General features: G+C 39.4%; 4 protein-coding genes and 1 non-coding gene across 8 annotated transcripts; 4 read left to right on the forward strand and 1 right to left on the reverse strand.

Moving 5' to 3' along the window:
- The first annotated feature begins 456 nt into the window (after positions 1 to 456).
- On the forward strand, positions 457 to 3,163 carry LOC106407160 (aspartate--tRNA ligase 2, cytoplasmic-like). Its single transcript, XM_013847961.3, has 9 exons — positions 457 to 1,116; positions 1,197 to 1,295; positions 1,380 to 1,487; positions 1,621 to 1,911; positions 1,988 to 2,098; positions 2,194 to 2,247; positions 2,333 to 2,528; positions 2,626 to 2,740; positions 2,834 to 3,163. Exons 1-9 carry the CDS (start codon positions 562 to 564, stop codon positions 2,958 to 2,960), a joined length of 1,656 nt encoding a protein of 551 aa, XP_013703415.1. The 5' UTR covers positions 457 to 561; the 3' UTR covers positions 2,961 to 3,163.
- Positions 3,164 to 3,394: 231 nt separating this feature from the next.
- LOC106411523 (DNA topoisomerase 1-like) lies at positions 3,395 to 10,175 on the forward strand. Of its 3 annotated transcripts, none has more exons than XM_048763272.1 (23): positions 3,395 to 3,639; positions 3,769 to 4,335; positions 4,402 to 4,662; positions 4,728 to 5,083; positions 5,204 to 5,843; positions 5,925 to 6,011; positions 6,164 to 6,210; positions 6,299 to 6,408; positions 6,525 to 6,625; positions 6,830 to 6,922; positions 7,081 to 7,167; positions 7,245 to 7,328; positions 7,826 to 7,894; positions 8,049 to 8,108; positions 8,209 to 8,280; positions 8,361 to 8,468; positions 8,552 to 8,628; positions 8,807 to 8,890; positions 8,993 to 9,104; positions 9,181 to 9,270; positions 9,354 to 9,419; positions 9,524 to 9,619; positions 9,827 to 10,175. In XM_048763272.1, the coding sequence occupies exons 1-23, from the start codon at positions 3,559 to 3,561 to the stop codon at positions 9,968 to 9,970; spliced, it is 3,492 nt and encodes a 1,163-aa protein (XP_048619229.1). In that variant the 5' UTR covers positions 3,395 to 3,558; the 3' UTR covers positions 9,971 to 10,175. The 3 variants fall into 3 exon arrangements, 2 of the variants coding, with proteins under 2 accessions (XP_048619229.1, XP_013707759.1); XM_013852305.3 differs by having other exon boundaries at positions 3,775 to 4,335; XR_007326358.1 differs by lacking the exons at positions 9,354 to 9,419; positions 9,524 to 9,619; positions 9,827 to 10,175 and having other exon boundaries at positions 8,769 to 8,890.
- A 238-nt stretch (positions 10,176 to 10,413) lies between these two features.
- LOC106411524 (U-box domain-containing protein 35-like) lies at positions 10,414 to 13,799 on the reverse strand. 2 transcript variants are annotated; one of them, XM_013852307.3, is made up of 10 exons: positions 13,452 to 13,799; positions 13,269 to 13,372; positions 12,933 to 13,054; positions 12,646 to 12,857; positions 12,489 to 12,549; positions 12,115 to 12,418; positions 11,929 to 12,030; positions 11,436 to 11,864; positions 10,589 to 11,349; positions 10,414 to 10,497 (listed from the first exon to the last, which is right to left on the reverse strand). In XM_013852307.3, the coding sequence occupies exons 1-10, from the start codon at positions 13,657 to 13,659 to the stop codon at positions 10,488 to 10,490; spliced, it is 2,313 nt and encodes a 770-aa protein (XP_013707761.3). In that variant the 5' UTR covers positions 13,660 to 13,799; the 3' UTR covers positions 10,414 to 10,487. The 2 variants fall into 2 exon arrangements, with proteins under 2 accessions (XP_013707761.3, XP_013707760.2); XM_013852306.3 differs by having other exon boundaries at positions 12,489 to 12,552.
- Positions 13,800 to 13,984: 185 nt separating this feature from the next.
- TRNAR-ACG lies at positions 13,985 to 14,057 on the forward strand. The gene has a single exon. It is a non-coding gene; the product is annotated as a tRNA-Arg (tRNA).
- Positions 14,058 to 22,955: 8,898 nt separating this feature from the next.
- Positions 22,956 to 25,139, forward strand: LOC106420553 (proteasome subunit beta type-6). Its single transcript, XM_013861406.3, has 8 exons — positions 22,956 to 23,192; positions 23,294 to 23,370; positions 23,524 to 23,579; positions 23,673 to 23,745; positions 24,270 to 24,381; positions 24,489 to 24,562; positions 24,673 to 24,747; positions 24,842 to 25,139. The coding sequence occupies exons 1-8, from the start codon at positions 23,087 to 23,089 to the stop codon at positions 24,971 to 24,973; spliced, it is 705 nt and encodes a 234-aa protein (XP_013716860.1). The 5' UTR covers positions 22,956 to 23,086; the 3' UTR covers positions 24,974 to 25,139.
- The last annotated feature ends 55 nt before the right edge of the window (positions 25,140 to 25,194 follow it).

Genomic DNA, 25,194 nt, shown 5'->3' on the forward strand with positions numbered 1-25,194 from the left:
AAGATGACAAATCTGTTGTTGTTATTTGAACAATGGACTTTAAAAAGTCATTTAAAATCTAGCTTTACCTAACTTATCATTTTATTAAATATTTTGAAATATGATGTTACCAAAAATATTTAAGTTGTGAATTTTTTTCTCGGGAGTTTCTAAAGATTTAGTATTTCGATAGAATTTTCAATTTTTTTTCATTTTAAAAAAATTGAAATAAATGTCTCATGATTTTTAGAAGAAGATTTTAAAATTTTAAAATAAAATCATATTAAATTTTCATTCATTTAAAATCATATAAAAAATTATTTTAAATCAGATCAATTAAAATATCAACACTTCTAATTTGGTTTAATAGGCTTAACTAGGCCCATTCAAACATCAACACTCAAGCTTCTAAATATAGCTTAGTCGGCTTAACTAGGCCCACTCCGGTATATCTTTATATATAAACAGGGTTGTTTATCATCGCGTAGGGTTGTTTTTGTTTCAACATTTCAACATTGCACTCTCCAGTTTCCAGTAGCCAGTAGGCAATTGATTTGAACCCTTGCGGAGGAGCTACACACCATGTCGTCGGAGCCGGAGAATCCATCCTCATCCACCGCGACGCCGCCGGAGGAATCCGGAGAGAAGATCAGCAAGAAAGCTGCGAAGAAGGAAGCCGCGAAGCTCGAGAAGCTACGCCGCCGTCAGGAGAAAGAAGAAGAAGCCTCACGCAAGACAGCTTCCCTCTCCATCGAGGAAGAATCGTTCTCCAGGAGCTACGGAGACGTCACTCTCAACGAGCTAAAATCCACGGAGGATCCCAAAGCCGGGAAGTGGAGAGAGGCCGTGGAAGGGAAGGAGTGGACCGACGTGAGGGAGCTTGTGGAGGCGATGGAGGGGACGGAGGTTCTGATCAGGGGGAGAGTGCACACGTATCGACACGTTTCCAGCAAAAAAGGGTTTCTGATCGTGAGGCAGAAGGGGTCCAAGGTTCAATGTGTGGTTGCTGAGTCGAAGGAGAATCATGTGAGTGTTGACATGGTTAAGTTCGTTAGGCAGATGAATAGCGAGTCGTTTGTTGATGTTATCGGTTACGTTGTTCTCCCTAAGGATCCTGTGACGGGAACCACGCAGCAGGTTTGTTGATTTGTTTTCAATTTTGATCTAATTGTGATTTGACATTCAAAGAGAGACGTTGACTTGTGTTTTATTGGTAGGTTGAGATTCAAGTGAGGAAAGTGTACTGCGTCAACAGTGCCTTGCAAATGCTGCCACTTTATGTCGAGGACGCTGCTCGTAGCGAAGCAGACATTCAGGTAGTATTAATGTGGTGATGATTTGGAGATTAGTTTTAACTGTGTTGGTGTTCATAAGAGTAGTTGTTTCTATGATTGTTGCAGGCTGGGAAGCCTGGTGCCAATCAGGACACCCGTTTGAACTTTAGAGTGATTGATCTCAGAACACCGGCTAATCAAGGAATCTTCAGCATTCAGAGCTGGATTCAAATTGTAAGCCATCTTTAGGATTTGATATGCAACAACATGGAGTATTAATAGTGATATATAATGAGTCTTATTAGTGTATGCACGAAGACTAGGATAGGATTTACTGAACTGAAGATATGTAATAAAAATTGTGCAGGGATGGAGAGAGTGCTTACTACGTAAGGGTTTTATTGAAATCCACTCACCGAAACTGTTGGCTGGGAGTAGTGAAGGTGGTTCTGCTGTATTTAGGTTGGACTACAAAGGCCAGCCTGCTTGTCTAGCTCAGTCTCCTCAGCTTCATAAGCAGATGGCAATATGTGCTGACTTTGAACGCGTCTTTGAGGTTGGTGCTGTTTACAGAGCTGAAGACTCGTTCACCCATAGACACCTGTGCGAATTTATTGGTCTTGATGTGGAGATGGCGATTCACAAACACTACTCTGAGGTTAGAAAATGTGATTTCCTCTCAATCTCAATTATATCTATTCTGCCACTGGTGCTAATTTTTGTTGGTTGTGCAGATAATGGATCTTGTGGGCGAGTTGTTTCCGTTCATATTCAATAAAATAAACGAGAATTGCCAAAAGGAACTTGAAGCTATTAGGAAGCAATACCCATTTCAGCCGTTGAAGGTAACCATGCAGTATAAGCAAGTACTATTAGGAAGCTGGGTCTTTTTTTTTTGGGGTATATTATTGCATTCTGATGATTTGCGCTAAAATTGCAGTTTCTTCCAAAAACATTGAAATTAACCTTTGCAGAAGGGATTCAAATGCTTAAGGTAAGACTAGTCTTTTTGCATTTGATTTGATGAGTTATTTGAAACGGACTGTAAGTAGTTATGTTGAATCATGATGTGTTTACAGGAAGCTGGTGTCCAGGCTGATCCTCTTGGAGATCTAAATACCGAAACAGAGAGAAAACTTGGCGAGCTAGTTCGGGAAAAGTATGACACCGAGTTCTACATCCTGCATCGCTATCCTTCGGCTGTTAGGCCATTCTACACTATGCCATGTGCAGACGACCCTAACTACAGCAACTCATTCGATGTCTTCATAAGAGGTTCATCTTTGAGTTCTCTCTTTTTTCCTTGTGTGTCGTCTTCTCACCGACTAAGTTCACATTTTAAAATACTTGTATTTGCGGTCTCTGTCCTTAGGCGAGGAGATCATATCAGGAGCTCAACGTGTCCATGACCCAGAACTCTTGACGGAACAGGCAAAACGATTTGGGATTGACGTCGAGACAATAAAAACGTACATCGATTCATTCAGGTAATAAACCACAAAACCGAATTAGTTTTGGTTCCTAACTATTATTGGTTATCAGAGTTTGACGAAGGCTACAAATAATATTAATGTTTGCAGGTACGGTGCACCACCTCACGGTGGATTCGGAGTGGGACTGGAGCGAGTGGTAATGCTGTTTTGTGGCCTTAACAACATCCGCAAGACATCGCTGTTCTCTCGTGACCCTCTAAGGCTCGCTCCTTAATTTCTTCTCATCTCAAAGCTAAAGCGTGGATCATTGGACAAACTCGGCAGTTGTCTTTACCTGAATCTTGGCCCTTTAAGTGCAATTGTGACTTGATTTCGTTATGTGATTAGTGATTACTTACGCTTCATTCGCATTACCGAGTAAAACTTTATTGAAAGTTGATTATGATCAATTATCATTGCTGAGACGAATTTTACAAATTTATTTTCCAAAAATTTTAAATCACAAACAAAAAGTATCGAACTTTAAACTTTTTCAACACAATCAAATTTTAAAACATTAGCTAATACCTTGGATGAAGACGAAGAAGAAAACAGAGGGTGGGGCCACCTTACTCTGCTGCTAGGATCCGGATTTCTTATTTGGGCCATGAAAACCCGAACCGATAAAGATCCGACCCGACTCGGATTATAATAAACAGATAAACCTCTCAGAGAGGTATAAACCCTTCACATTTTCTTTACCAGAAATCTCCTCTCCTTCCTCCTCCGCCATTTAGCAAAATCTTTCTTCTTCGGATGGATATACGAAAAAGCAACAGACCCACTTGTAAGACGATTTGAAACTGTCTGAATCAGTTAGTCTCTGTTCCCAAATGCAGAGAACGCTCTCACTTGCGGCTGCTAAGTCTCCTTCTTCGACTTCACCTCTGTCTCTTCGTCCTCTCATGGCTAAGGTTTGTGTTTCCACTAGTGGGGATGCTTATCGATTCAAAGTTTTGTTCTTTATGGCTAAATCTTTATACTTTAGTGAGAATTCATCACCAGAACTCATGGAGATTGTGGCGATTACTTGTTTTTGTCTGTTGCAGTTGCAGTGCAGGACAATTCAGAGTTTTCCAGCCTCATCTTCCTCTTCAGTAGTTAGGATTGATAAAGTCGTTAGAAATGTATGCCAGCTTCAGTTTAAAAGAGAGAACGCAAGTTGTTTTACCTTAGCTTGCGCACTTCCTTCGATCAGTTCTGTTAGTTATGCTGCACATTGGAGCAGCTTAACGTCTTTTGGAAGTAGTTTCAGAACGTTTCCAGGGAGATATTTTTCTCAAGTCCCTAATACTGGGAATAAGGATAAGGTTATCAGGAAGTTTAATAAGAAGCATGAGGTTTTGGCTTCCTCTGGAGTTGAAGCGGTAGTGACTTCTACTGAACCGGTTATTGGAGATGTTAGCAGTGGCATCAAGGTGGAGTTATCAACTGCACCTTCACCTGCTGCTAGCATCGGTAAGAAAGTCTCTACTGTCAAACCAAAACGGCGCCCAAAGAGCAAGAAAGTCGAAGATAAATCTTCTCCAGCGGTTTCGGTTCTGGAAGAGAGTTTGAATGCTGTTCCCAAGCCAAAAGGTTCTGGAAATCGAAAATCTTCATCTGCTAAGGTATTAAATTTTTTAAAATAGTAGTTTCACCCTTAAGTATTTTACCTGACATTGTAGTGTTCTCAGAAGGAGGTGGCAAAAGATCCCACTGTTGAGGAGCCCAAAAGTTCTGCCCCATCAAAAACAGAAGCAAGCAATCCCACTGCTAGCAAAGCTAAGCAAGCCTCTCCTGTCAAAACGAAGCGGCGGCCAAAGAGCAAGAAAGTGGATGATAAATCTTCCTCAGCAGTACCAGTTACGGAGGAGGTTTCTGTAGAAGAGAGTTCAAAAAGCGTTCCCAAGCCAAAACGTTCTGGTTCTGGAAATCGAAAGTCTTCATCTGTTAAGGTATTAAGCATTTAAAATATTTTGGATATACTCTTGCTTATGTTATCTAACATTACAGTTTTCAGAAGGAGGTGGCAAAAAGCTCTTCTCCATCAGCAAAAGCAAGCAATACACCAAAACAGAAGCAGGTTCCTCAAGCTCAACCCATGCAAAACAGCATAGAGCATCGAGGTCAAAATGCTTCTAAACCACTTTTTCCGCCAAGTGGAAAATCTGTTATTGTCGTTGAGTCAATCACGAAAGCAAAGGTTATTCAGGGTTATCTTGGTGACATGTACGAAGTTTTGCCAAGTTATGGTCATATCAGAGACCTGGCCTCAAGGTCTGGTTCAGTCAGGCCAGATGACGATTTTAGCATGGTTTGGGAGGTTCCATCTTCCGCCTGGACTCATATTAAGAGCATAAAGATGGCATTAAATGGGTACGGTTTCTTGCCTGTCTACCTAGTATATGACTGCTTCAGCTTCATATGATATGAGCTCCTTCTTTCCTATGTTATTGATGTGATTCTGTATCTCATTCTGTTTACTTTATTTATCAGAGCTGAAAATCTGATTCTTGCATCGGATCCAGATCGTGAAGGAGAGGCCATTGCCTGGCACATCATTGAGATGTTGCAGCAGCAAGGTGCCTTACATGAGTGTATGATAGTAGCAAGGGTTGTTTTTCATGAGATCACTGAGTCAGCAATAAAAACTGCACTTCAATCCCCACGAGAAATTGATGGGGACTTGGTACACGCCTATCTCGCAAGGCGTGCTCTTGATTACCTAATCGGTTTTAATATTTCACCACTACTTTGGAGGAAACTTCCGGGTTGCCCCTCAGCTGGGCGAGTACAGTCTGCTGCTTTGGCACTTATATGTGATAGAGAAAGTGAAATTGACGGATTTAAACCTCAGGAGTACTGGACTGTAGGGATCAAAGTGCAAGGGAAAGATAGTTCATCTACTGTTTCAGCTCACTTGACCAGTCTAAATTCGAAAAAGTTAAATCAGCTTTCTATCAGCTCTGAAGCAGATGCACAGGACATTGAGCAAAGGATAAGATCAGAAGGTTTTCTAGTGAAGAGCATTAAGAAAAGCACTACACGGAGAAATCCACCAACTCCATATATAACATCAACCCTCCAGCAGGATGCAGCTAACAAATTGCATTTTTCATCAGCATATACCATGAAGGTTGAGAAACTGAAACCTTTTTTTTTTTCGTTTTATTTACTTTTCATTGAGTCTATGTTTCTGATAATAAGTACTTTTCAGCTTGCTCAAAAACTATACGAAGGTGTCCAACTGTCTGATGGTAAATCAACTGGTCTTATAACATACATGCGGACAGATGGTTTACATGTGGGTAATCTCCATACTTGTGTATTATCTGCTATGAGCATTCATTTTTGTTTTGATTTTCAAAATTATTACTGACTGGTTCATCTTGCTATTTGTTACAACTTCATTTTGATTTTCTTGATTTATTTTTCGTTTGTTTCTGTTCTCATCAGATAGCTGATGAAGCTATCAAGGATATACAGTCATTGGTGGTAGAAAGGTAAGAGATATAAATGGATTCGTAGTTATTTTACATTAATCCATTTGACTCAAGAAAAATTTAGCAGCTATTGACTTATTATCTGCAGGTATGGGGAGAGTTTTACATCAGATGGTCCTCGTAAATATTTTAAAAAGGTTAAGAACGCTCAGGAGGCGCATGAAGCTATTAGACCTACCAATATACGTAGATTACCATGTAAGTAAATAATTTACCACTCTTTCTTCAGATTATAAGATTGATTTTAGTCATCACCTATAATTTACCATACAGTTTATTGTCATAACTCTCAACATCTTTGTATGCATCTCCAGCAACGATTGCTAGCCTGCTTGATTCGGATTCTCTAAAATTGTATACCTTAATATGGTCGCGATCTGTGGCATGTCAGATGGAGCCTGCTTCTGTTGTGCAGGTAATATATGAGCTAATTTGTACTTCAAATCCTGCATGTAGCATGTTAGCTAGGTTTTCTTGTCGACTAGCTAGAGAAAAAGGGAAAGAAAGTATGTAACTGAATTTGCCATCAACTAATATTGAGTGGTTTAAGGTTTAAATGTTTAATATTTTGGAAACCAACATATCTGTCCAATTTATTTCTGACTCTTTTCTTGTTCAGATACAAGTTGATATTGGAAATGCCTCTGAATCAATTATCTTCAGATCATCATGCTCAAAAGTCGTTTTTCTTGGATACCAGGCAGTTTACGAGGTACGATGACTCATAAAGTTTGGCTTTAGATTGCCATTTGCACGTTTATTTTGACGTTTTTTCCTATTTAGATTTTAATTTTGTTTGTTATCAGCTAATGAGGGATCCTTATTCTATTTGAACATATGCTTAGAGGTTTTTGTTGATTTTTGTTGTAGGACCCTGAAACTAAGACAATCAAAACCAAAGACGATGAAAAGAGTAGTGAGCGGGAGGAAACTTTTGAAACTCTCAGTTTGTTGAAGGTATTATTCCTAATATCACAACTTTTTCTTTACCTGTGCTTTGTACCATGGTTGTCATTTCTTTCTCCTCTTTTCAGGATTGGGATCCGTTACATATTGGTGAAGTGGAGCTCAAGCAGCACCATACTCAGCCCCCACCACGCTATTCCGAAGGGTCACTGGTATGGCATTCTAATTTCCTTTGTCTCAGAAGTATCTAAGATCCAATTCCACACTATGTTTTCGGTTAATAAGTTTTCTATAGGCGAAGAGGAAGATATACGGTTGGGAAAATGAGAACTGACACAATTTTTAATACCAAAACTAGTTTATTCTGGAAACTGAATACGTCAGACATGTAATGAATCTGATACTTCACATTTTCTTCTCCAGTAGTTCATTTTGGTTCGCATTCAGCTAGATAATGCTTTCACTAAAGCTTCTACACAATGTTCTCATTGTTGAAGTTAAGGATTGATCCTAAACAGTTCTCTTTAACAGTAACTCATCTCTGTTTCAGTAAGATGGCAGCTAAGCATGAACTGATAAGTGGTTTATTTTTTGTATGATTGCTGAATCTGGTGGTTACGCAGAGAAATTAGGCATGATACTTTATAATTGTATTCTCGGTAGGTTTTACAATGCGTAATTCTGTTATACATGCTTTTATGTGATTCAGATTAAAAAGCTTGAGGAGCTCGGGATAGGTAGACCCTCGACATATGCATCTATATTTAAAGTTTTACAGGTATGTGCTTGTGTTAAGAAAGTGGTATCTTTTTTTTCTAGTGCTTCTGTTTCTTGCTAGAGGTTAAGAGACTCTATAGTCATCTGAAACTAGCAGTACCCTTATTTCATGTGAGGCATAACTTGTAGTATTTTGACACCTTTTTTGTTCACAGGACAGAAAGTACCTAACAATAAAGAGCCGAGTACTGTATCCGGAGTTCCGTGGGAGGATGGTATTTTCCTCATTAATTAAGCATTTAAGCTCACTAATTGATGATTTAGTAAACTAACGATCGCAACGTTATCTTTCTAACCTCTGCACTATGTTTCCAGGTTTCAGCTTTTCTTACCAACTACTTCACTGAGGTCACAGATTATAGTTTTACTGCTGATATGGAGACCGAGGTGGATTTTTAGTTTGTTCTTTACAATACGGCAAGATGAGATACTCAGTTTTTCTCATTATGACTTATTTTTGCTTTCAGCTTGACAACGTTTCTGGTGGCGTTACTAATTGGAAAGGTCTCCTAAGAGACTACTGGACACGATTCAGCGCGTATTGTAAACGTGTCGAAAGTGTCCAAATCCAACAGGTACGTTCTTCGAAGAATGAACTCTTAAAATCTACTTTCTGCACTTATTTTATTAGATTCTTACATTTATTATACATTTACAGGTGGAGAAAATGTTGGAAAAAAAATACGAGGACTTTTTGTTTTCTTCCCTTCCTGATCCTACCAGAACTTGCCCGAGGTCTGCATACCTTTTTTTCCTTGCACATAATCTAAGTTAATCAGTTTCAGGATAGAGCATCTGCTTTATAATTTTGAAGAAACCATCCTTTCAAAAAATGGCAACCCATGCTAACACTTTCACTTTCACACTTCTGCTAGATTGTGCAGTTATGATTGGGTTTCTTTCCATATTTCAGTTGTTCGGAAGGTACCTTAATTTTCAAAGTTAGCAAGTTTGGTACGGGGTATTTCATCGGCTGTGATGGCTACCCTTCGTGCAAGTAAGTTGCAGGCTATTGAATCTACAAATTCTTTTCACCTGAAGCTATCAATGTTACTATCATGGTCGCTGATATAATTTGAGCTATATTGTTCATGTGCAGATTCATTGCCAAAACACTTTATGGAGAGGATGAAGATGAAGATGATTCTCCAAGGAATACCTGCGTAGAAGAGCCCAAATTGCTGGGTCTTCATCCCAATACCAATGAGAAGGTCTCGCTGTTCTGACCCTGTTCTGTTGACAAGTTTTCTTACAACTTTAATTTGCTGAATCCATTTCCTTGTTCAGGTTATTTTAAAGTGCGGCCCTTATGGGTATTATGTACAGCTTGGTGAGGACAAGAAAGGACACTTACCAAAACGAGCAAATGCAGCCCATGTATGTTGGAGTTTTATCAATTAAACATTATCTATATGTTTCTGTTCTCTTACTGAAAACTCCCTTGCAACCGTGCTTTATAGATAAAGGATGTGAGCTCTATTACGCTTGAAAGTGCTCTCGAGTTATTACGCTATCCTCTGACACTGGTAATACGGATTTTAAGTTTAACAGTTATTGCTTTTCTGAGTGGGATGTTTTATGTTTTAACATTTGGGAGTGCTGACGACTGGGTTTACTGATTTATGACTAGGGAACCCACCCAGAAGATGGACAGCCTGTGACCTTGAAGCTAAGTAAATCTGGATTTACGGTTCGACATCGCCGCACAATGGCTACCGTTCCAAAGGTATAGTTATGTACTGTCATATGCTGCATTTGATTTAGAATAGAATTAGAAGAGCATTTATTAGGTAATGTTGGTCTTATACTTGATAAGGAAATGAGGTGTGGATCTGCATCGATAATATGATATGATCTTTGCTGTCTATGTTATTGCATGATTCCCCGTTCAAAGGATTATCGTTTTGATTTTGGATAACTTTTTACTTGGCAGAACACTGAACCAAGTGAGGTTACTTTAGAGAAAGCACTGAAACTCTTGTCTGGCAAAAATGTGAGACTGTGTGGCAGACCTAAGAGGATTAAGCCAACAGTAGATGAGGAATCAGAAGGAGATGAAGTTGTGGAGACGATGTAATCTCTAATCCACAACGTTAAGCTGTTGAGCTAATTTACAATTGGTTCGTGAGCTTTCACATATAAAGAAGAGCATTAGCTCTGATAGAAATTATTTGAACATTCTTTTTGGTAAGCAGAATAATAATCGTAACGAAAAAGATTGGATACTATTGTAAGATTACAATACATTTGTTAATGATATGAAAGTTTCATTAGAAGGACTACTGTATCTTTGAATTTGCTTTATGTTAGAGAAGGCATACAAAAGGTTTCATGGCTTTGTCTTTGAATCTCCTCCATCCTGAACTAGATGGTAAGTTAACTAGAATCATATATACAATTTGAACATTTTCTATATGGGAAAGACACTCTGCGGCAATACACTGAGCATGCAAATTCAATTGCTCGTTTCATGAGTATATACAAAATGTAACTTCTGGTGAAACATGGATTGTTGATTTCTGTGCAGATCAGTTTGTTCATCACAACAAAACTTGAGACTTCAGAGGTTACTGAAGCAGTCATAGAAATATCAATCATTTGTTCCTGCAAATGGATATTAGAGAAGAAGATATGAGTTGTGTAAAACGATTCAAGTTTGAAATGCGTATCTTTGTATTGGGTTATCAGTGCTTACAACTTGGGGGAAGACGTTTGACTAACGGTGGGGCTTGGTCCGGGACTGTTGATGACTACTGCAGACCGACTTGATTCTTCAGCACGTGCTCTTAGTCTGTTGAGCTCTGGCAAGATAACTTTGGAAAGATCAGGTCTGTCTTTCCTCCTTATCTCAGCACACTTGAGAGCCAACTTGGCAAACTCTGTGGTATCTTCAACAGGCCAATCAGAGACAGATGGATCAAGCACATCTTTCAAATTCCCCTTCTCCAGGGCACTCTCAATGTAACGAGTTAGACCCATTGGTGGCTTTCCTGTTATCATCTGCAGATACATAATGCCGAGTGAATAGATGTCAGATTTCACACCCAGCATACCTGTCTGCTGATACTCTGGATCGATGTAGCAAAACGTGCCAGCAGTTGATGTCATGCGGTATTGCGTCACAGTGTTTGCAACCGATGGAGGGACAAGCCTAGCCAGGCCAACATCAGCAACCTTGCTGACAAAGTTGCGGTCTAGCAAGATGTTTGCCGGCTTGAGATCACGGTGAACAAGTGGTTCTGGTTTAGTCTGGTGGAGGTACAACAGTACAGTGCCGATCTCTGCAGCGATTCTGAACCGCGTTTGCCAAGAGAGGGGTGGGCTGTCTCCTTGTTGGAAAAGACGGTCTTCTAAGCTCCCATTGGACATGAACTCATACACTAAGCACCCACCTTCTGGGCAGGCTCCAAGCAGAAGAACCATATGAGGGTGCCTCATGCAGCTTAACACTTCAACCTGTGTTTAATTGTTAAACAACACTTAATTAGAGTCAGATGCATGAAGTTCTAAAGTGTCTTCTTGACTTTGTTATGAGATTTCACCTCTTGCTTAAACTGTGACCTGCCTTGAGCTGCATCTGTGTGCAAAGCTTTCACAGCCACAGGTGTCTGATCCAGATAACACTTGTAGACAGGTCCATAACCTCCTCCTCCTATCTTGTACTTCTCATCAAAGTACTCTGTCGCATCCTCAATCTCCTCGATGGAGTACTTCCTGTATCTGACATCTGCATTCGCTAAAGCATTCACCGCTTTCTTTTTCTCCTCAGTCTCCTTGAGAGCTTTCATCTCCGCACTGATTCTCTTTTTGGACTCCATTTCAGCGATCCTTTGAGCTGCTTCAGCTGCTTCCAGTGCTGCTTTGGATTTTGCTTTCTCCTTCTCTGCAATGGCTAACGCAGCTTCCTCTGCTTGCTTTGCCTCTTCGTACTTCCGCTCTTCTTCTAACTTCCAGCGTTGAAGCTCCGTTGCCTGCAGATTCAACAATTCACTTAAAATGAAGCCACACCAACTCATTGTCATGGAGACTATATACCTTCCGTTTTGATGTGAGCGCTTCCTTGCAAGCTGAACTGTACATTTCCATCGTTTGTTTCAACTCCAGTTTAAGCCTCCTCATCTCAGCCTCCACATCCTCCTGGTTTTCAAGAACTCACGATTATAAGCCATCTTGAATCTAGTAAGCAACGTCCAAAAATATTCAGAGAAGAGCAGTCTTTACCCCTCCTGGTGAAGCAGATGAAAACCTTTCGTTCTCAAATGAGTCTCTTGAGGAAGCAGGTGGTGAGCTTATATCCATTGACCCCTGTCCGTAGTTCATCGACTCGAAGCTACCATTGTCAATGTCGGAGAAATTTGATAGCCTTGGAGGAGGAGTCCGATTTTGGTCAGAATTGTCAAACAAGGAAAGGGAGTGACGCTCAGTACTTGGTCTTCCGGAGCTGAACAAGGATATGTCAGGATCTGGAATCGATAGATCTCCGTATGATGATCTCCCATTCAGGCCTCTTCTAGTGAAAGGTGGCCTGTTTCAACCAAGGAAGTTTCATGTCTGAAGTGAGCGTGTTAAGTAAAAAACAAGATAGATGTGTGTACCTGGAGGACTCAGATTGGTCGTCAAGGGACCTGCGCTGAGACTCAAATGATTGTCTCTCAGCTGCTACAAGAAACAAGAAGAAACAAACAAACAAACTCAGTATTTACAGGAGAGAGACATGTGAAGAAGCACTAAAGAAAGCCATTTTTAAAAAACCTCTTGTGTTAGTAGTTGCAGGAGAAGGCAAACGTGGATATTGTGGCCTTGAGCTATTCTGTTGAATCTCAATGCGCAAAGGAGAAACAGAAGGCGCAGTACGAGAGGCTGCTCTCTTTGTTGAAAGCTTTCCTTTGGTTATGACATAAACAGTGCAGAAATCTGGTGCATTCTTTGTAATGATTACTGGAATGTCTGTAGGTTTGTTGAACCTGCAGAGTTTTATTACCCAAATGTTAACATCTGATCCACAGCCAAACCGGAAAGAGAGAGAGACAAAAACACACCTGAGAAAGCCTCCTTTTGAGGAAGCACCAACCACCAACACCTCAATAATAACCTGATTTGCATATTCAACTAAAGCTTTCCCCACATCTGAATCCTCCAACAACACATCTTTGCATTGTATCTGAACAAGTATCCAACCATAATAAGCATAGTAAGAGAGACAAGAGGACATGTAAAACCAATGTTCAAGAAACCGCTAGGCGGCCATTAGACGCTTTATATAAAAATCGTTTTGTTTAGGTCTGATTTGCCAAGTAGGCGGACGCTTAGAGCTGCCTAAGTGCCTATGCCTAGACCGATTTTTAGAACATTGTGTAAAAGTGTTTTTGACTCACTTCTTTGCGTGAACAAAGGCAACGAAAGGGAAGGAACAACTGTTTGTAAGAGCCGTCTGGTTCTACAGTCACCACTGAAGAATCACCATTTGTTTGGCTCGTCTCTGAAAAGAAAACACAAACAACCCATCAGCTTCCAAGAAAGGAAAGAAGACAGAAGAAGAAACAAAAAGGTTTTCTTACTAGAAGAGTTTGGGTTAGTAGAAGGGTTTGTTGAGACGGAGGAAGCACGAGGCTTGACATGTACGAGAAGGATGGTTTGGCCTTTCTGTAACAAATTATCAACAGCCCATTTCAGAGAATTTTGGCTGCTCTTGTCTTTGTCTATCGCCACAGCAACCAAACCATCCGTGCCGAATCCTCCATCTTTATCCTTCCTGTTCCTTGCCATCCAAGTCTCTTTAAAGGACAAAATATATTGCGTGTGTTTATTAGGTTTCTTAGTTTGTTTCCTCTACAAGATCCTCTCGTTTGTAAACTTTTTAGAAAGGAAATAAAGGGTATGAAGAAGAGAGAAAGATGTTACTATAAAAATCGATCGGCTCTGTTTCTCTCTCACTCAGTTTTGAGCGCCTCTCCTTCTTCCCCGCTTCTCTATACTTAAAACTTCCTATCAAATCTGTGTTATATATTTTACCCCCACAAAACGGTTCCTTTTCTTGCACGCAATAAATCTATAATCTATAGAATGTTTGGTTCAATAATACAAGCAAAAAGACTTCATGGCCCAATGGATAAGGCGCTGGTCTACGAAACCAGAGATTCTGGGTTCGATCCCCAGTGAAGTCGTCTTTTTCCTTTTTCAACTCCATCACCTTTTCAAAGTAACATGCCTATACTATACGGATAAGTTTTCTGCTACATATAGTAGTGCCAGCTTTTTGAAACAATACAATATTACACGATTAGATACCTCCAAGTCTCCAACGAAGTTACCTCTTAACATTTACAATATCTTTTTTGTTAACACCTTAAGCTTATTGGATGTCTACAAATTTGCTAGGCAAGAAATGTTTACATTGGAGAAGAGTTCATGCTATCATGCAGGGGTGGATCTAGAAACGTTTCTAATCGGGGCCACAATATTTGAAACAGTAAAAATTTTTTTTGATGGGGGCATATTTTTAATTTTCTTCTGTAAACTAGTTCATCAAATTAGTTTATGTTACTTAAGAAAAAATAAAAATCAGTAGGGGTACGTGACCCCGTACCGTTGTTAGTGCGTCCGCCCCTGCTATCATGTTGCTTAATGTGAGCTTAGGAAACATATACTACTTGACTTTTTTTTTTGTCGGCCAAAAGGAAAGGAACATATATATACTACTCTGACTGAAAGGAAATGAACGCCTTTAACGCCTTTTTTTGAAAAAAAATATGTAGTTAACCTAACCATTGGAATGTAAATTTTTAACATCATTATTATATATTCTTTTATATGTATAGTGCAATCTAAATTTGTTTTTCAAACGATTAGGCCGTCTCCTTGCCGCTCAGAAACTTCATTTTTTCGTCATTGCTAATAGTCTAATCTTATCCCTTTCTTATTAGCCTTTCTTATATGTCTCCCGAATACTGCATGTATCAAGTCAGCTTTCTCACCTAGCTTTGCTTCCATCGCGTTGATGTGTAAGAGTGTTGGGGAAAGCGGACACGAGGCGCAGCGGAATGTAGCAATCGTGTTTCCCCTGACCTTGTGAGAATCTGAGAGAAAAATACTTCGACGATAGCAGGATATAATAAAAGCAATAACTAAATGAGACAAGCATTTTTTACGTGGAAAACCTCCTCGATGTGAGAAGGAAAAACCACGGGACCGTAGTCCACTCAACAATCCACTATATAAATGTATGTGAGTACAACCACGTCCTCCCTGTTCAACAACCTGAACAGAACAGAGACTCAAGCTACAAAGAGCTATCTCCAACATAAGAACAACAACAACAAGAGAGCAATACAAAGCTTCAAAACCAGCAGAAACCAAACGACCTCAGCTCACAAGGATTCCAGCAACCAGAGACTAATCCCACCGTACAAATCCAAGATAAACCAGTCAAAAACACCTCTGCCAAATTTCAGCTCAATCAGAGAAGATCTCACCGTCGGATTTACCAAACACTCAAGACAGCACTGCTGAAGAACTGTGACGACCAGCTTCACTAAAACCCAGACAACAGAAGATCCAACCGTTGAAATCTAAATCCCTTCAGTGAACCTTTAACTCACTGACTGAAGAAGCTTCCCACAAAATATCAGAGCGATCAGGATCCGTTTGACCCTCCAAATCTGCCTTGACAAACCCAGACGAAATTCTGCCTCCTTCCCTCTTTTGTCTCTTTTGTCTTTTTGATTCTTGTAAGTCTCTACATAAAAAATTAGGTCAAGAGACTATATATATGTGTCTCACTAACCCTAAGAACCTCCAAGGCCCAATACTAATCTCATGGACTAATACCAATGGCCCAACTTCCAAGTTTTGTTATCACCAACCAAACCCAATGGGTTTCCTCCATCTAGAAGGAACCCAACAAACTCCCCCTCCGACTAGGTGGAGGAAACAGCCATTCCGGCTATCCCTCGGCATACTTCAAGCTTCCCCCTCGGCAAAGACTTTGTCATCATATCAGCTCCATTATCATCCCTATGAACTTTCTCAAGTTCCACTTCCTTAGAAGCAACCACATCTCGTATCCAATGATACCTCCTCTGAATGTGTTTTGATTTCGAATGAAATGTAGAGTTCTTCCCGAGACAGATGGTGCTTTGACTATCACAAAGCAACACATACTTTTCTTGCTTGAAACCGATCTCTTCACAGAAGTTCTTCATCCACAACAACTCTTTACAAGCTTCAGTTGCAGCAATGAACTCTGCCTCAGTGGTAGATAGTGCAACGCACTTTTCCAGCCTTGACTGCCATGCCACAGCTCCACCCGCAAATGTTACCAAGTAACCCGAAGTAGACTTGCTAGAATCAACATCTCCAGACATGTCAGAATCAGTGAAACTGACCAGTAAAGGCTTCTTACCCCCAAATGTAATCTTCAGATCAGAAGTCCCTCTGAGATATCTCAAAATCCACTTCACAGCATTCCAATGTTCTCTTCCTGGATTGGAGATAAACCTGCTGACAACTCCAACGGCGTAAGCTAAATCCGGTCTTGTACAGACCATGACATAAGCATATGGAACCTTCTCCATATCTTCCTTCTCTGCATATGTCTTCGGACTTTGTTGACTGCTCAGTCTTAAGTGTGGAGCAAGAGGAGTACTCAACACTTTAGACTTGTCCATGTGAAACCGCTTAAGTACTTTTTCAATGTACTTCTCCTGAGATAAGTGAATCAGCTTCTCACCTCTATCTCGAACAATTCTCATACCAAGAATCTGTTTCGCTGGACTCATATCTTTCATGGCAAAGGACTCACTGAGCTGCTCTTTCAGCTCCTTAATTTTGTCCATGTTCCTGCCCACAATCAACATATCATCGACATACAGCAACAAGATGATAAAATCATCCTCACCAAACACCTTCACAAATACACAATGGTCTGAATCAGTCTCTGCATAACCATGCTCCCCCATAACAGACTTGAACTTCTTGTACCACTGCCTTGGTGCTTGCTTCAATCCATAAAGGCTTTTCTTCAAGTGGCAAACCAAATTTTCTTTGCCCTTTTTCACATAGCCTTCCGGTTGTTCCATGTAGATCTCTTCCTCCAAATCACCATGGAGAAAAGCAGTCTTCACATCCATTTGCTCAACCTCTAGATCAAGGCTCGCTGCCAATCCAAGCACAACCCGAATGGATGACATCTTCACAACAGGAGAAAAGATTTCATCATAATCAATTCTCTTCTTTTGGCTGTAGCCTTTCACAACCAATCAAGCCTTGTGTCGAGGTGGCAAATTATCGTCCTCATGCTTAATTCTGTACACCCACTTATTAAGCAGAGCCTTCTTGCCCTTAGGCAATTCCACCAACTCAAAAGTATGGTTCTCCTCAAAAGAATCCATCTCCTCATCCATGGCTCCAAACCACATATCCTTGTGTTCATCCTCCAAAGCTTCATCATAGCGTTCAGGCTCTCCCCCATCAGTAAGTAATACATACTCACTAGGATCATACCTTGTCGATGGTTTAAGAACTCTTTCGGATCTTCTTACAACAATAGGTTGGTTCTCAGCAGCTGGTGTCTCACCATGATCGTCACCATGATCACCACTACCATCTTCATGTGCGGGAGCATCTGCACTGGGTGTATTATCCTGAACCTCAACCTCAACCTCACCGTGGACCGATGTAGAAGGAGTAGCCTCTAAATCAATCAAACTCTCATAAACCTGAGCTCGAATTTTGGACTTGTCAATGTCCTTAATCGTTTGATCTTCCATGAACACAACATCTCTGCTCCTTACGAGCTTCCTTTCAACGGGATCATAAAATCTGTACCCGAACTCATCCTGACCATAACCGATGAACACACACTGTCGTGACTTCATCTCAAGCTTCGATCTCTCATCCTTGGGAATATGAACAAATGCCTTACACCCAAAGACCCTCAAGTGACTGTAAGAGACATCCTTACCAGTCCAAACCCTCTCTGGAATATCACCATCCAATGGAGCACTCGGTGACAAATTCAGTACATGAACCACCGTGTTCAAAGCTTCTCCCCAGAAAGTCATCGATAAGCCTGACTGTGAGATCAAACATCTCATCCTCTCGACAATCGTCCTATTCATCCTTTCAGCCAACCCATTCAACTGTGGAGTCTTAGGTGGCGTGAACTGATGCGTTATCCCATGCTCTTTGTAATAAGCATCAAATGGTCCAGAATATTCTCCACCATTATCACTGCGGATACACTTCAGCTTCTTCCCCGTTTGTCTCTCAACCAACGCCACAAAATGCTTGAAATATCCGAACACCTGATCCTTCGTCCTCATAGGAAATACCCACAACTTCCTTGAATGATCATCAATGAAAGTCACAAAATATGATGCGCCGCCAAGAGATCTTGTCCTCATTGGACCATACACATCTGAATGTACCAAATCCAGTACCTCGGGTTTCCTAGAAGGCGCAGAAGACTTGAAAGACACTCTGTGTTGTTTTCCCGCAAAGCAATGCGAACAATTCTGCAGGTGCAAACCAGAGATTCCTGGAATCACCTCATTCTTAGACAACACATACATTCCCTTCTCACTCATGTGACCGAGTCTCTTATGCCATAACTCCATGGCACCATCATTCTCCACCGCATTAACAGCGTCTTTGGAGACCTTAGCCTGCATCCAATAGAAGGATGATGACTTCTCACCTCGAGCCACAATCAAAGAACCGCGAGAGAGCTTCCATTTACCACCACCGTGCAAACTGAAATAACCCTCATCATCAAGTCTTCCCGTCGATATCAGATTCATCCTAATATCAGGAACATGCTTAACATCCTTAAGCACCAACCTAGTCCCAAGGCTAGTCTCCAAGCATATATCACCAATGCCAGCAACTTGAGCCATTGCATCATTTTCCATCTTCACGGAACCATAATTACCCGTAGTATAGGTAGAAAACAAATCCCGCTGTGATGTTGAATGAGTAGTGGCTCCACTATCAATCACCCAACTGGTGTCTTGGCATGCGACATTAATGGCATCACCCTCAAGAAGAATGAGAAACTGATCTTCGGTGACAGTCACCCGATCCACCTTTTCTTCTTGATTACCTTGCTGTTTGTTTTTCAACTTCCAGCAATCCTTCTTCATGTGCCCTTTCTTATGACAGAAATAGCACTCCATGTTAGCAAATTTATTAGATTTGCTCCTGCTCCTGTTCTTGTCTCTCTTGGGATCTCTACTCGAACTCCTCCCCCTTGACTCAGTAACAAAGACATCTGAACGTGAACTACTAGCATTCGACTGCCTTCTTGCTTCCTCATTAAGAACATTGTTCTTCACTGAATCCATCGAAATAACACCTTCTGACGCGGAGTTACAAAGAGACATCCTGAAAACCTCTCAAGAATCCGGTAAAGTATCAAGAAGCCACAGACCGTGAATCTCATCATCAAACATGATGCCCATATCAGACAGCTTGTTGAGAAATCCCTGAAACGCATTCAAGTGATCCGTCATCGGAGTTCCCTCCTGATACCTCAGCTCAATCAACTTCTTGATCATGTACATCTTGTTGTTTCCGGTCTTCCTAGCATACAACTGCTCCAGCTTCTTCCACAAAGAACGAGCATCTGTCTCAGTCTCAATATGATGCAACACATTATCATCTACCCACTGCCTTATCAACCCACACACTTTGCGATGCAGCAGCTTCCACTCTTCATTCGTCTTCTTCTCAGGTTTCTTCTCCTCGAAGACTGGAACAAGGAATTCTGTAACAAATAGCAAATCCTCCATCTTGCCCTTCCATAGATGATAGTTAGCACCATTCAAGCTTATCATCCTGCTCGTATTTTCCATCATTCTCACAATCAACAATAACCCGAAGTTATCAAACCCAAAGCTCTAAAACCAGAAGCTCTGATACCACTTTGTTGAGGAAAGCGGACACGAGGCGCAGCGGAATGTAGCAATCGTGTTTCCCCTGACCTTGTGAGAATCTGAGAAAAAAATACTTCGACGATAGCAGGATATAATATAAGCAATAACTAAATGAGACAAGCACTTTTTACGTGGAAAACCTCCTCGATGTGAGAAGGAAAAACCACGGGACCGTAGTCCACTCAACAATCCACTATATAAATGTATGTGAGTACAACCACGTCCTCCCTGTTCAACAACCTGAACAGAACAGAGACTCAAGCTACAAAGAGGTATCTCCAACACAAGAACAACAACAACAAGAGAGCAATACAAAGCTTCAAAACCAGCAGAAACCAAACGACCTCAGCTCACAAGGATTCCAGCAACCAGAGACTAATCCCACCGTACAAATCCAAGATAAACCAGTCAACAACACCTCTGCCAAATTTCAGCTCAATCAGAGAAGATCTCACCGTCGGATTTACCAAACACTCAAGACAGCACTGCTGAAGAACTGTGACGACCAGCTTCACTAAAACCCAGACAACAGAAGATCCAACCGTTGAAATCTAAATCCCTTCAGTGAACCTTTAACTCACTGACTGAAGAAGCTTCCCACAAAATATCAGCCCGATCAGGATCCGTTTGACCCTCCAAATCTGCCTTGACAAACCCAGGCGAAATTCTGCCTTCTTACCTCTTTTCTCTCTTTTGTCTTTTTGATTCTTGTAAGTCTCTATATAAAAAATTAGGTCAAGAGACTATGGGTATGAATGGTGACCAAGGAACGACGAGGAACAAATGTATTCCCTAACATTCCTTAAAAAAATCACCATTCATAAGGAATAATTTTTCCTTTTCATTCCCTACCATTCCTTTTTTTGTAGAGAAATAAAGAACAAATTAATTCCTTGTTAAATATGGGATGGAACAACCATTCCTTTTCATTCCTGCAATTTTGTTTCTCTACGTTCCTTTTCTATTCGTTCCTCTTGTTTCTAGAATGGTCACCAGTCATACCCTATATATATGTGTCTCACTAACCCTAAGAACCTCCAAGGCCTAATACTAATCTCATGGACTAATACCAATGACCCAACTTTCAAGTTTTGTTATCACCAACCAAATCCAATGGGTTTGAGGAACCCAACAAAGAGAACAAAGATGAGTAGAATTGTGTACCAAATTCAGCAATATAAGGTTCACTTCCCGCTTTGTTCTCTTAGATGGCTAGTAAGAGTAAAGCTCAAGCCCAATACCGTGAAAGTACTATAAGTTATATGTGTCAACATGCCCGAATTATTTTTCACAATTTTGGATGCGAGAAAAAAAAAAAATTATTTAGTTTTTTTTTTTTGAAACACATATTTGATTGATTAAAATGTTAATTGAAATTATAGTAACTTCGAAACTAATTTGATTTAAACTCATGAATAACCAGTAATTTCAAATCAATAAATACACAGTTAATAAACCATAGTAATTTTGGTCCAATAAAAACTAATTTTAACTAAATAATTGTTTTGCAATCTATAAAATGTTTAGTTCTACTAAAAAAAAGGAAAATATTTTCTGGATCTCAAAAATAAATTTAAAATTAAAATATATATCAAATATTGTGAATATGCGAAAAAATTGAATACTTAACGATAAAAACTATTAAAACATGTGAATCAAAACATCATATCCACAAAACAAAGAAAAAAAATTCAAAAGAATTTTGAATAAATCTGATAACATCATATCCACAAAACAAAGATTTAAAATTCTTTTAAAAGAAAAAAAACTATTATAAATATTTGTGGATCAAAATATCATATCAGAAATATATACAAAATATTTCAATATAACCAAAAAATATATAACCAAAAAATGTAAATTAAAACATCATATTGACAAAACAAACTGAGCTCGTAACTGGAAAGGCCCATGAAGACAATTAAGTATTGGGCTTTCAAGTAAATAATGTTTCTATCGTGGCCCAACAATAAAATGAGTTAAGTTGTTGAAAAAAACAAAAAGAAAGGAATCTATCATGAAATACGATATGGATGGTTTTATTGTCTGCCTGCTCTTAGTGGGGCCAAGAGACCCATGTGCATACCATCGTCGTCCGAATATACGAGGCTACTCATGATCGAGAGGTTTCTGTGGTACATATCAAAAGCCGCTTGAAGTGTTGCAAAGCGTGGATTGGCTTGAGGCTGGGGTATCTCCGATTGAGGTTCAGGACCATCACACACATGTGGCATCTCAATATCAATTTCGTCTTCATCCTCAATTCACCACTTAAAAAAAAAAAAAAAAAAAAAAAAAAATTAAAAATAAAAAATACATTAGTAGAAACTTAAAATCACAAGTTTCGTTAACAGTGCATTTAAATAATTAAAAATATATGTTTAAATAACACAAGATTTATTATTTTAATACAAATTATTTTAAATTTTAAATCAAATACGCATTCTAGATGAATCACACCAACTAAACAAAAACAATCATCTAGAAAACAAAACATGGAAGAGATATGTTTCCGTAAAATTTTGTTTATTTTCATCACAATAAAGATAATATATATTCCATTTAATTCACTAAAATTATAAATGAGATTAAATCTCCATATATCTTAGCAAAATATTAAAAAAATACAGCAGAGACTCTATAAATTATAATACTCGATAAATTAATAAATACGATAAATTAATTAAAAAAATTAGGTTTTGAGTTGGAACAATTCAAAATATTACAAAATCGATATGATAATAATAATAATATAGAAGATTCCATGTAAATATATAATTTCATTAAAATTATAAATTAAAATTTTATATATAAAATTTTATATAAATACAAATAATACATTACTTTGTTTTTTATATTATCTCTATTTTCTATAAGATTTCATAATATTTTGATGTTAACCTATCATTTTACACTTAAAATACATTTATATTTACTTGATATTTACGGTATTCACTACGTGATCGAATAATAACAACATAAAATTTGAATCAATAAAATTTTAATCATTTTATAAACCGTAAAATTAAGTAATTTTTATATTTATACATTAACATATTTCACATAAAAATAATCTTTAAATTTATAAATTAATAAAATATTAAAATTTCATCATTGTTAAAGTAACGAAGACATAATTAAGTATAATGTTTCTATCCTGGCCCAGGAACAAAGGAGAGAAGCCCGACTTGAGAGGATTAAGTCAGTCAGTTCATCCTCTACTTGACTAACCCCTACTTCTCATCATCAACCATCACCGTATGATGGATCTCAATCTCGATGCGCCGCACTCAATGGGGACGACAATCATCGGTGTCACTTACAATGGAGGTGTCGTTCTCGGAGCTGACTCACGTACCAGCACTGGTGAGATGAGATTCCCCCTCTTCTTCACTCTTTTAGTGCGTTTTTATTGAGAACACGCTGATTGAATTGTGATCTGTTTATTATTATTATTACTCTCGCAGGGATGTACGTTGCGAATCGAGCTTCCGACAAGACCACACAACTCACAGACAATGTTTACGTCTGCCGTTCCGGTTCGGTAATAATAACTTAAAATTATTTTTTATGTGAAAAGAAAACTCTTTTACTGAAATCCACATGCTCTTCTTATTGAAAGTCCTTTGCTTTATAGGTTCCTTACCGTGGCTGCATTTTAATGATTACGACAAGCTCTTTTTGCATTCTATTGTAGGCTGCCGATTCTCAGGTTGTCTCTGACTACGTCCGCTACTTCCTTCACCAGCATACGTGAGTGTGTTTCGATTCTTCCTTTGATTCCATGTCTTGATGTTGCTTATGTTGATATTAGATAGAGTAATTCGTTTTGCTTATGGTTTGTAGGATTCAGCTGGGGCAGCCTGCAACCGTTAAGGTTTCTGCCAACCTTATCAGGATGCTCGCATACAATAACAAGGTACACGTTTTTTTTTTTTTTTTTGCTTTAAGGCTTGAAGCTTGGTTGTGTTTTACTAGCAATTTAAACTCAGAATAGTGGGGGTGCTGTTCCATTTCTACCAGTGTCCTTAGCTAAAAATGCTCTACAGGATCACCTTTGTTTTTTTTAAAGGCGTGACCTTGTGAAACGATGATAGCTGGCTTACGTTTCATTGCTTTATGACTTAACTTAAGATGAAAGTTTTAGGGTCATAGAGGTTGATGATGCTATATGTCAAACCTTAGCTAGCTAGTATTTACGAGCATCCTGTTGTTATGATGGTGCTCCTCTATATTTTCAAATAGTTTTCTATTTCTTGGTCTTCTCTGTCACTATCCAGCCTGACGGATGTTTTTGTATATGCTTTAGTTTCAGTTTTCTATATTCTGAATCGTAGTCTTATATATGTTTTCTAACAAGTATGCGGATCCATTGCGTTATTGTACATGTATTCTTTGTTAGGTTGATTGTTGACTAAAGCAGTGTATGTCTTTATTGAGCAGAACATGCTCCAAACCGGCCTCATTGTTGGTGGGTGGGACAAATACGAAGGTGGGAAGATCTATGGGATTCCTCTCGGTGGAACTGTAGTGGAGCAACCCTTTGCTATTGGAGGTAAAACACACACACAAATTGTTCTGCATCATATGATCCATGGGTTTAACATAGCTGTATTTATGATACATAGCCCTTCCTGCAAATAACTCTGTGTGTTTGTCTAGGCTCTGGCTCTAGTTACCTTTACGGTTTCTTTGATCAGGCGTGGAAAGAAAACATGACCAAAGAAGAAGCCGAGGTATGGCGGTTCAGATCATTTATATCTGCTTATGCAAAAACCTCGCAAACCCTTCTTTGTGTTGTAACTGATCCTCTCCATTGTATATACGCTTGTTGTGTATTTTGCAGCAACTTGTTGTGAAGGCGGTTTCACTAGCCATCGCCCGTGATGGAGCCAGTGGAGGGGTTGTACGGACCGTCATAGTAAGACTTCTCCCTAGCCATAACTCTCTCAAGCGAATACATATCTGTAACGGAACATAGTTAACAGAACTGCTTTTGATGTTTTTCTTAACAGATTAACTCAGAGGGAGTGACAAGAAACTTCTACCCTGGGGACAAGTTGCAGCTTTGGCACGAGGAGTTGGAGCCTCAAAACTCCTTGTTAGACATCTTGAACGCTGCTGGTCCTGAGCCAATGGCCATATGATGCAAACAAACAAACGATCATTCTCTTACTCTGTTAAACAAAACGTTCTTAGATGTTTCGCTACATTTACCGATGTTTTACTCTAAACCCCTGTTTGAAGCTAGGTTGGATTGACTTTATGTCTCTTTCAAATGGTTATCGTGTTTGTTATGAGTTAAGGTTTTAATTCCTCTGTTCTGAGATTGAGTTGGTAGAAACTTTCCCTGTAAACAACCAGGAAG

The sequence above is a fragment of the Brassica napus genome, chromosome C7, assembly GCF_020379485.1.
Source record: "Brassica napus cultivar Da-Ae chromosome C7, Da-Ae, whole genome shotgun sequence".
Classification (NCBI taxonomy): Eukaryota; Viridiplantae; Streptophyta; class Magnoliopsida; order Brassicales; family Brassicaceae; genus Brassica; species Brassica napus.

Bases quoted from the DNA above. Each gene is read 5' to 3' on its own strand.
- LOC106407160 (XM_013847961.3), top strand. From the start codon at position 562: ATGTCGTCGGAGCCGGAGAATCCATCCTCATCCACCGCGACGCCGCCG. The intron at 1,488-1,620 runs GTAAGCCATCTT...AAAATTGTGCAG, and splicing joins TTCAGAGCTGGATTCAAATT to GGATGGAGAGAGTGCTTACT. The intron at 2,248-2,332 runs GTAAGACTAGTC...ATGTGTTTACAG, and splicing joins AAGGGATTCAAATGCTTAAG to GAAGCTGGTGTCCAGGCTGA.
- LOC106411523 (XM_048763272.1), top strand. From the start codon at position 3,559: ATGCAGAGAACGCTCTCACTTGCGGCTGCTAAGTCTCCTTCTTCGACT. The intron at 6,923-7,080 runs GTACGATGACTC...TTTTTGTTGTAG, and splicing joins GATACCAGGCAGTTTACGAG to GACCCTGAAACTAAGACAAT. The intron at 8,469-8,551 runs GTACGTTCTTCG...ATACATTTACAG, and splicing joins AAAGTGTCCAAATCCAACAG to GTGGAGAAAATGTTGGAAAA.
- LOC106420553 (XM_013861406.3), top strand. From the start codon at position 23,087: ATGATGGATCTCAATCTCGATGCGCCGCACTCAATGGGGACGACAATC. The intron at 23,746-24,269 runs GTACACGTTTTT...TTTATTGAGCAG, and splicing joins TGCTCGCATACAATAACAAG to AACATGCTCCAAACCGGCCT. The intron at 24,748-24,841 runs GTAAGACTTCTC...TTTTCTTAACAG, and splicing joins GGGTTGTACGGACCGTCATA to ATTAACTCAGAGGGAGTGAC.
- LOC106411524 (XM_013852306.3), bottom strand. From the start codon at position 13,659: ATGGCAAGGAACAGGAAGGATAAAGATGGAGGATTCGGCACGGATGGT. The intron at 12,553-12,645 runs GTTTTTTAAAAA...TGTTTCTTGTAG, and splicing joins TGCAACTACTAACACAAGAG to CAGCTGAGAGACAATCATTT. The intron at 11,865-11,928 runs GTATATAGTCTC...TTGAATCTGCAG, and splicing joins CGCTCACATCAAAACGGAAG to GCAACGGAGCTTCAACGCTG.